The 10,912-nt window shown below is 41.2% G+C and overlaps 1 protein-coding gene across 1 annotated transcript in view; it reads left to right on the top strand.

Annotated features, from left to right (window-relative positions):
- Positions 1 to 225: 225 nt before the first annotated feature.
- The window catches only part of gask1a (golgi associated kinase 1A), a 33,931-nt gene continuing 23,244 nt past the window's right edge, over positions 226 to 10,912 (top strand). Inside the window, exons 1-2 of the mRNA XM_062422378.1 lie at positions 226 to 1,260; positions 2,675 to 3,076. Coding sequence (XP_062278362.1) covers positions 226 to 1,260; positions 2,675 to 3,076 — 1,437 coding nt within the window. The remainder of the gene's footprint in view (positions 1,261 to 2,674; positions 3,077 to 10,912) is intronic.

Here is a 10,912-nt window from a genome sequence, read left to right as displayed (position 1 = left end):
CCGTTCAGTTTAGCGTAAATGCTATCTTTGCAATTCATGGTTCCACTCCTTTTTAATCATGGTTCTTTCGGTCTCCCTCTAACTTGTGTTTCCATCTTTTCTTTTTATTGTCCCTTTTTTTCCCTTTCTCTCCAGGTCTGGCGAGTGTTGTTAAAACTCTGCTATGGTCAAAAATGGCTGCTCCTCCTCTCCCTGCTCTTCCTCCTCTTCCTCACGATCTCCGTGATGACGATTACTCTCCCCGTCCCGTCGTCGCCCTCTGACATTGACCGGCGTTCGTCCAGAGCGCTGAGCTCAGCGAGGGGGTTCAGATCCGTGCCCAGGTTCATGGAGCCCCCTCATGTAGCTGCTGCCTACCAGGAGTCGCTTTCTGTGATCCTCCCTAACATCCACAGCGGAGCCTGGAAAACCAGCAATAGAAAGGAGACATCTAAACATTCACATAAACCTTTTGGGTACGCTGCTGGGGATGGCACAAACAGCATCAAAGAGAGAGGTCATGAAGACTTGCGAAAGAATAAACACAAAAGCAAAGGCATTGCTTCCAAAAGAAAAGAGATGACAGGCGCCATCCAGCATCCAACCAGTCATCACCTTTCAGACTTTACAGTCAACACAGGGTCAAAGCATAGAATTATGCCCAGCAACCACAGCGCTGTGGTAAAGCGCGCTGCAGAAATTCATCTCGAAAGGAGCAAAACCACAGCGGAACATAGTCCTTCTCCAGCAGATAGACCAGTAATTGATACAAGAGCTGCAGACAGACAGGCAGGCAGATGGAAGAATAAAAACGCAGACATACAAATACATGGCAGCCATACAAGCGCAAAGCTAACTGAACTTCACCAGGCTTTGGAAAAACACAGACAGGCAACAAAGCACCCTGGGAATTCTGACAAAATCAGTAAGGAGCAGCAGGCGGTGAAAAAGCCCTCCAGGGATCTCAAAAAACACCATAATCTCTCAAAGGTTTCCTCTGAAGCGAAGAGGAATCCCGGGTCGTCGGACCGTAGAATGGATTTGTCCAAACCAGAGGCAGATGTAAAGAAAGATGACAGCAGCTGGTGTCGGAGCTTTACGGAGCAGGACTTTCCGGATAGTGACCGCAGGAGGATCAGGATTAGTCCGCATCTTCGGCCTGTCCCCTGGCTCAGCGAGGATGACATCCAGAAGATGGAGCTTCTCGCTGGGGGTGAGGTGGTCAGCAAGGCCAGGGTGCCTGCACATGGACAGGTGCTCCAAGTAGCACTGGACCCACCTGTGCACAATCAGGTAGAGCTTTTTTTTTTAACCTTTTTTCGATCCTAATTTTAGAAGATCATTTAAAATTTCACAAAGGTTAGATGAATATATATTTTCATAATGTATCTCCCAGCTACATACAGTTACCATGAGCACTGTGTTGAACCTCATGAGGCCCTAATAACAAATATCACATATCATCAGTGACTCTCCTGCTATTAATCATGGCAGCTCAAGTCAACTTTTTATTTAATAGCCTAAAATCACAAGTTAGTCTTAGAGGAATTTACAATAATCTGAATAACATATGACATCGTGCACACCCTTGGCTCCTTGCCAGCAAAAAACAGGGGGGAAACCTGAGGAGGAGCAACAGAGGAACAATCCCTTTTCCAGGACTGAGACCAGGGGTCATGTTCAATATACTGAGTTAATACAAGTAGCAAAGGTAGAATTAACATATGAAGAAAAAAACATCACCATCATTGAAACATAAATGACATGTTCTTTCATTACCATGAACACACACTGTGGTTTATTCAAACTCAATATCACACACACACACACACACACCATCCTGCTGCCAGAAATACTCACTAGAACACCAAATGTGTATCATTCCACAGCTGAAAATAGTCCCCGACAAATTCACCATCTGCTCCTGTTTGAATAATGTTTGCTAAAAAACTACAGTACCCAGCTGTTTTAGGAAATGACTGAGCCTTTAAAAAAATGAAAAAAAGTTACTATTTATTTAAGGCCCGTCTTTAAAGATGTATGTCCTCAGAAGGAGCAGATGGAGGTAAGAGTGCCATAGACAAAGTAGGTAGATGTCAAAGAATTGAAAAATGAGCAAACAGAAATTCTTCTATTTATTTATGGAAAATATGTCATTCACAATCACTATTGTATGGTCCAACATTTTATAGAATATGAAGAATACAACAACATGTTTGAATTGTGATTTTTGTTTTTTAATAGACACAGCTGCACAAAACTAAAAAAATGTGTGTTTCATTTCCATTTTTGTACACTGTGGGTCACATTAGGGAAAGTCTATCTTAAAGAAATATGTATATGGTGTTGTTACAGCTCTCAAATGTTAAAATGGGTCAAATGTGACCCTGAACAGTATGTAAGGGGTAAAGGTAGTCATCATATAGTAGATGCACTATAGCGCTATCTGTCCCCCTCGTTGTCATAACTTTAAAAAGCTCCCCCACTGTATAGAACATTGAAGGCAGGTCTACTGTTATGAATGAACAGATGGGTATTATTTGATAGTTCACATTATCTTAACTGAAGCCATCTCACAAGATATTGAAAGTATCATTCAGTACATGATGTTTTATTAATGAAAGCGAAATGGAAAGTGTTATATAATTGTATTTATCCATCACAGCAGATATCAGCAATGAAGGATTCACCTCAGCATGGGCCTGTACATTCAGCAACCCACAGTGACCGCTGCCACCAGGGGCAATGCTCCCTAATCAAACGCACTGATGACTGGTTTGAGGTGTTTGCCTTCCACCTGGACAGGGTGCTGGGACTCAACAGAAGTCTCCCTGCTGTGCTAAGGACTTTCCAAAGTGAGATTCTACCCTATCGGTACACCAGCGGCACCCCCAGACCTGTAGTGTGGTGGGACCCGGATATTCAGCACCTAGCTGATAGCGACAATGACCAGAACTCAGTACCGCTGAGCTGGGTTCAGTACCAGAAGCTGCTGCAGCTGCACTGTGGGAGTGAAGCAGACCTGAGGTCAGCACCCTGTGTGGGAGTCCACCACTCAGAGTGGGGGAGACTGGCTCTCTTTGATTTCTTATTACAGGTAGGAGAAGTTTTTTTATTATGGTTTAGCTTTACTGTGGGGGAGAGACATTGCCACATACACACACACACACACACACACACACACACACACACACACACACACACACACACACACACACACACACACACACACACACACACACACACACACACACACAAAGCAGCATGTTCTTTTAATTATAGCAAGAGGAGAAATGAGAGTTTTCCATCCTGAGGGAGGGAAGGGTAACCGAGGTGAAGGGAGGATGAAACAGGAATGTGTGTGAGACATCAAGCTGTTTTCAATTTACAGTAAAATGCATCACAGACATATCAATGCTTTCCATTGTTTACCGTGTTTCCATACTGTTCCTCTGGAGGTCTGAGTGAGCATAGCAGAACATCAGTTTAATCTGGCACTATACCATAAGCACTACAGCACTTTGGCGGGTATAGAGGGAGGATGGGTAGGCAGGGGTTGTACGATTGGAAACTTTTTAGTTATACTCTGGTGCAATTCATCTTGTCTCTTTGAGATTAATGTCAATTGTACATGGTCCCTGACAAATAAACTCCATTTAGTTGAAGTTCAATCATCAGTCCTTGCTTAATCTTAATAGATGGTGCTAGGTACCTGGTGGTGTAGTCACTGTTTGCAGGGTTAGTCGGTGAACTACCATATTTGGTGAGCTAACCACTGATACACTAGCCAGCCAGGAACATGTTAGTGTTAGTTGAAGATAGCCAAAACATGAGTCTGCTAATCAAACATTAATAGAATGAATTGAATTGCAAATGTTTCCATTTTAAATGCTGGGATGGGACAGGGGGGCTTAACCCACTAAATCAATGTTATTAATCCCAGCCCTTCATTCTTCATCACTTCTTCCACTTTTTTAAAGCCCTGCCAGTCATTCCTCACACATTGATTTCTACTTTTCTTTTCTACCTGTGCTGAAAAGACTCCAGCATTAGTTTCTCATTGACCATCAAAAGCACACAAAGCAAACAGTTTTATAAACCCGCGCTTCGATTTTGCTCGGTGAATCGGAAGAGAAGGCACACAGACTGAACAAACATGACTCACGTGTAATGGCACGCACCACAAAAACAAACAGCCCATGTTCTCTCTGGCCAAGAAATTAAATTAAAGATTTGATCAAAGATTCATTTGAATGTGTAATTATTCCTGACCTGCGAGATAGGACTCCGCTTTCTTCGTCGGATCTCACGCATAAGTATGATAAATCTGTTTCCGCTGTAGCGATCCTTCCCACTCTGTACAAAGTTCCCCCCTAACATTTCACTGAGGATTACACTACACAAGAGAGCCACAAGAGGGTAGATTATGAGGCTGTAGTAGTAATATATACTGATACTAAAGCGCACTGTCTGTGGACAGGTTATTACACTCTGCAGCCAGCACAACATGTAGGTATTGTAATTGAAAAAGCTATTAACTGTATTTTATGGGCCCTGTTTACTAGAGGACTGTGGTGGTGGTGGTGGTGGTGGTGGTAATATGTGCTATATATCATGTACAAAACATTGATTATCTATAAACCACATGCCTTTTTTTGCCTGTGGAAACCAGCTCACCACTGTATAAGAGATAATAGCCATGTAACGTTATTGATATGTATATTAAGCAGCAGCTCTGCTAATCCAATCACACAGGAAAGAAATGACTTCTGACTGATTTGAAATTTTCTGAATATGAATTGTCTCCTGATTCTCTGACTCAGAGTTTAGACCAAGTCTGCAATATGAGTCAATATTAATGCCTCTGATATGCTAATGAGACTATTGATGTGATTATGGCAGTTATCGCATTGTCTGCAGTTTTTTTACTGTCTCGGGGACGTTGCCCTAGTAACAAATATATTTTCTGTCATGCTGTTGATGCAGCAGTGGTGCATCCACTCATGTCTTTGCATTCCTGCCCCATCTGTAGTGTATCCCAGCAGGCAGTGGGTGAGAAAAACAGCGGGTGCATCTGCTTTCCTTTTCCTGTCATTTGAATCTTCTTCACTCATTATCTTCTCCTCACCTAAGATATTTTAAGGATGCATGCTTTAGTTTATCTAATGAGTTAAAGTTGTACTTATGTCGCTATTATTCAAGATGTGCAATTCATGCATATCCAATACTTGAAGTAGATGAATACAGTTTCGAGGTCACCATAACTTGCTTGTGTTTAAAGTGTAGGAGGTAACCAGAGCAATGGGAGAGGATATAAAGTGCATACAGACAGATGCTCGGGATTTGTCAACAGTGGCAAGAGGGAAGCACACTTCTAAAATCTGATTCCGATGGTGTCACCTTTACCAGCGAGGTGTGTCCTTGTGATGAAGTGGTACCTCAAAGCTTTTTCACATTCGAGGTGCCGCTCCAAACTTATTTTGTGTCCTCAAGCACTAAAGGCTTCCTTTGTTTCCTTTTTCTACTGTCTATCTGTTGTCCATTAATTGTTTTAACAAGACTTCAGGAAGTTAACAAAACAGTCAGGGCACCAAACTGAAGACAGTTCCCCAGAGAAAACACTAAAATCACTGCTGTCTCTGTTAGATGTTTGGGACAATCTGAACAGGAATGTCACTGCTTTCAGCAAGGACCCACTGATGCTGATGTCAATGAGATGAGCTGTTTCATAATTAGAATCAGCATTATTGGCAAGTGTGTCCATGCATACAAGACCCCTTGACTCTGGTTTCTAGTGGCTCTCAATGTACTTAGAACAACAACAACAACATTCAGTCATGTACATGTGGACAGTTAGGAGATACAGTTGAAATTAGGACAACAAAACTAAACCAAAGATTATTATATATAAACATATGGCTTATGTACTAAGCAAGCAGGTAAAAAATAGATACATATAGAAATCCAAATGGAGAACTACATCAAATATTTACATACATTAAGACTTTTTTCACCATTTTTTTACTGATATGCAGTAACAGTTTTTGTAAGTGCTGAAATATAACAATGAATACATTTAAATAGCAAAAACTAAAGAAAAATTCCACTCCCAAATGAGCTAACTACACCACTCCTGACTGAAAGAAGTGTTTCCCAGTGTAATTAGATATCAGTTAATTAATTTCTAACGGATGAAAAGGTACAGAGGTTACAGCAGGGTGAAAACTGCCAGGCTTATTTCTACATAATGGTTTAAATTTAATGAGTAATACATTACACTCTTACACACACTATTAGAAGTGTGTATGTGTGTGTGTTTTTGTGCTTGCATCAGAGGTATCTGGGTTTTTGTCTCTCTGAGTGTGTGTGTGTGTGTGTCTTTGTGTGTGTGCGCACGTGTGTGTGTGTCTGTGTGTGTGCATCTCTGGATTTACATTTTGAGTGGAGCTCGTTTATGAGGTGTCAGCTGCTAATGATTCTGCCAGAGCTGCTGTTTCTGTGCTAAATGACAAGCTGGTGAAGATGCAGAGCACTAAGCCTTTACATAGATAGATAGATAGATAGATAGATAGATAGATAGATAGATAGATAGATAGATAGATAGATAGATAGATAGATAGATAGATAGATAGATAGATAGATAGATAGATAGATAGATAGATAGATAGATAGATAGATAGATAGGTAGTTAGATAATACAAAATATATATTCCTTTTTTTTTTAACATTAAACAGCTGGTTTATATAATCCACCAGCATTCTTATTCTCCCACTCCAGAGATCCTCATGTCCATGGATGATGAAAGCATTCGACAAGATGGAGTGGGAGTATTTGTTATTTTACACGCTTGATAAATTTTGTTTTGGGAAGCAATTTATTGGCTGCAATAGATTACATACCATGTCACTAGCTTTAGTCTGTACAAATGGGATGTATTCTGAGTTTTTTCTTTGTACAGTTTCCCATGGAAGGCTGCCTTCTATTGCAGCTGCTTTTTTGTGCTGGCCATAGAGCTTTTGGCCATTGGAATTAGACAAGATACTACACTGATCGGTATATTCAGTGAGGGGTTGGAACAACAAATGACTCTGAATAACTCTACACAGATCAAATAATACTGTATATTTTGATTCCAATGAGGTTTTCCCCATTAATTCCTCAGCTCAGGTTTTATCCTTTTCATTTCCCTTCAAGCTTGCACTGTATCAGCTCACTTGTTCAGGGGGACAACATACTGTGTGTAGACCTTACCCTGTTAGTAGCTCAGTTAGTTAGAACAGAGTCTTAAACACTATGTCTCTACAGCTGGCTCATACTGGCAGAATAAATGCCATTGACATGAACATGCTGCCCAAATTTAATGTGTTTAAATTCCAGCGTGTTTAAACCTCTAGACATAATTATATCCAGCTTCAACTGGGATAATGAATACCCACATTTGAGTAGAGCTTATTTAACAATGTCTAAAAGAACTAGCTGGTATGACTCGACCAAATTTTCAGCTGTATTTCAGGGCAGCTATTATTGGCTGTAGGAGGATCCAGGTGCTGAAACCCCCTCATGGTGCAATCTTGAGGCAAGATCTTGTCCTCCCTATGCATCTATGGCCTCAGACATCGCCCCATACACAGACAAAACAACACTTAGAATATAAAAGCAGGTCTGGCTGCACTGTGGATGACATAGGGTCTCAATTAAATCCATTCATATCATATGTCTGCCCCCTCTCTGTAGCATCATGTATTTCAACAATGGCAGGATGAGGCATAAAAACACTATAGGACCTTTTATAGACTGACTTTTTGCCTTTTTCAACATCTCCATACTACATTTCTCACTCCATGTACCATTCCTTTCCAGATCTTCCCCCAAACTCTGAAATAGACTCCTTATTAGCACCTGTTTGATCATTTAAAGGCAGAATATCTAACCCATGTGCTTTACTATTTGCCCAACAAAACTCCTCTCTCACCATTATTACATATATATGGGAAGAGAACCTTTGTGAGCTTGTGAACGACAAAACTAGAGATGCAATATTAAAACAAGACCACACCTCGTCTATTTGTGCGAGACGTGGGCTACTACAATGTAAAATACCACATCTGGCACATTGGGCTTAAGACAAGTTATCAAAGAGAACCCCAGATGTCGATCCAGGGTGTAACCGTAACCGTAAAATGATCCCGTCTTTATATCTACGTACATTTTGGAACTACTCCAATCTGGCAGTTTATTGGATTCCTGTGTTTAAAGACACTTTCAGAGATACTTGAAGTGTCCTGACATTTGAGGTCAGGACTCTGTGCAGGCCAGTCAAGTTCATCCACACCAAACTCTCTCATCCATGTCTTTATGGATCTTGCTTTGTGCACTGGTGCACAGTCATGTTGGAACAGGAAGGGGCCATCCCCAAACTGTTCCCACAAAGTTGGGAGCATGGAATTATCCAAAATTTCTTGGTATGCTGAAGCATTCAGAGTTCCTTTCACTGGAACTAAGGGGCCAAGCCCAGCTCCTGAAAAACAACCCCACACCATAATCCCCCCTCCACCAAACTTTACACTTGGCACAATGCAGTCAGACAAGTACCGTTCTCCTGGCATCCGCCAAGCCCAAACCCGTCCATCAGATCGCCAGATGGTGAAGCGCGATTCGTCACTCCAGAGAACGCGTCTCCACTGCTCTAGAGTCCAGTGGCGGCGTGCTTTACACCACTGCATCCAACGCTTTGCATTGCACTTGGTGATGTATGGCTTGGATGCAGCTGTTCGGCCATGGAGTCCCATTCCATGAAGCTGTCTACGCACTGTTCTTGATCTAATCTGAAGGCCACATGAAGTTTGGAGGTCTGTAGCGATTGACTCTACAGAAAGTTAGCGACCTCTGCGCACTATGCACCTCAGCATCCGCTGACCCCGCTCCGTCATTTTACGTGGCCTACCACTTAATGGCTGAGTTGCTGTCACTCCCAATCGCTTCCACTTTGTTATAATACCACTGACAGTTGACTGTGGAATATTTAGGAGCGAGGACATATCCTGCCTGGACTTGTTGCACAGGTGCCATCCTATCACAGTACCACGCTGGAATTCACTGAGCTCCTGAGAGCGACCCATTCTTTCACTAATGTTTGTAGAAACAGTCTGCATGCCTTAGTGGTTGATTTTATACACCTGCGGCCATGGAAGTGATTGGAACACTTGATTTCAATTATTTGGATGGGTGAGTGAAACCTTTTAGCAATATAGTGTTCCTCTTTTTGGAGAACCCTCTAATGTCTACTCTTTGAACAAGCTACAGTGTTACTTCTTTCATCCATCATCTAACCCTACTGAAATGGACAGATGCAATTCCTCAATCTTATTCACAGTGGATCAGGAATATATTATATTATATGAGGTTAGAAAAAAAATGAAGCACATACTGCACGGTTCATCTGCCAAATTCTGTAAGATTCGGGAGCTCGAGCTACATGAGAACCCTCAGTGCAAATGTGATTACAGGATAACAGTATTTGTTAAATATCCCACTCTGACTCCAACTTTTTACATCAACCATTTTTCAACATTTCTCTGAGTCAGACTGAAAGTAAACAGAAATTACTTTTCTAAATCAACAAAATACAGGGGTCTACTTCCTGGGCAACCTACTGGTTAACCAATCCTGCTGCCCGTTTATTGGCTGGCTGTCTCCCAATCCCACTTCTTTAACACTGTGTAGACTTCTTAACCTGACAAGCCTCATTTCTTACAAGCTTCTTGATCCAAATATTAAACATCCTGTTTAGAAATGTTAAGTTAATCAGCTTAAATTATTGATACGTTAAGAATTAAGGTTAATATACTGGAGAAAATGACTGAAATTGATGTGACATGATCTGCTAGAAAGAAGATGTATCACTCTGTTGGAGTTGTTGGAAATGAAAGAAACACTTTGGAGAGTTGTTTGGAGAGTTGTGGTTATACCTCACAAACAGAGCATGCCAAGTTTAATGTTAGACTGTTATCAAGTGACTCATGAAATAAATATTGTAACCAGTGAAAGTGACGACTTAAAATGAGAAGCTGCTTTACCTGAATATTTTCTTTGCTGCTTTACTGACGATAATTACTGACTGAGCTTTGTGAATTTTCCAACCACCGCTGTGCCTAAATATTTCACTTTCACACTCTTTCATTTTCACTCTCATATATTATCAGAGTGCTCTTACCGTTTAGCTCAGCTGTCTTAAAGGAGAGCAGCGCTGCAACACTAGCATGCTGAAGTGGAAAAAAACACAGTAGAGTAAAGAAAGGATCGGATTTTGATCATCTTTTTTTTTAATGACACCAATCCATCAAAATGTGCCTGTATCGATTCATCTGTACTGTTTATGTTTACGCGTTTGATGCTGTGGGTCGCTGTCCATTTAGCATGTGAGCAGCTAAGCAGAAAAGTGCAGCAAATGAGAGAAGCTTTGTTTATGGAATTGGAATTGGATCAAGGAAGATTCAGAAAATGAGTTGCAACGGACATTCGTAAGTTACTTCCCCTTTAATGGCTGTATTAATTAAAGCTGCAGTACACAAACAAGAAGCTCAATCAAACGGAAGATGAAAGAGGGAGAAAGGAGGAAGAGGAAGACGGGAAACAACGGGACCTCAGAAAGCTGGTGGTTTTCCTGCAGTAACCAAACCAAAATCTTTCAGGGACATTTTTTGAAAGTGGATTTCTAAGCAGTTTGCCACAATCAGTAAACAGGGCTGAGCTGTGAGGCAATTTCAATGTAGTGGCCACTTTGTGTTGCAAGAGCATGAGACACACAGGACAAAAGAAATCTCAATCATTACAAATGGAACACATTTTCCTAAGTGTCACAAACATGCTGAAATGACTCGTTGGATTATCACTAAGAAATAAAATGTAAAAAATCAGGATAATCAGTTAAAT

Source organism: Scomber scombrus, chromosome 7 (assembly GCF_963691925.1).
Source record: "Scomber scombrus chromosome 7, fScoSco1.1, whole genome shotgun sequence".
Taxonomy (NCBI): Eukaryota; Metazoa; Chordata; class Actinopteri; order Scombriformes; family Scombridae; genus Scomber; species Scomber scombrus.
This window is presented reverse-complemented; position numbering and strand designations above follow the sequence as displayed.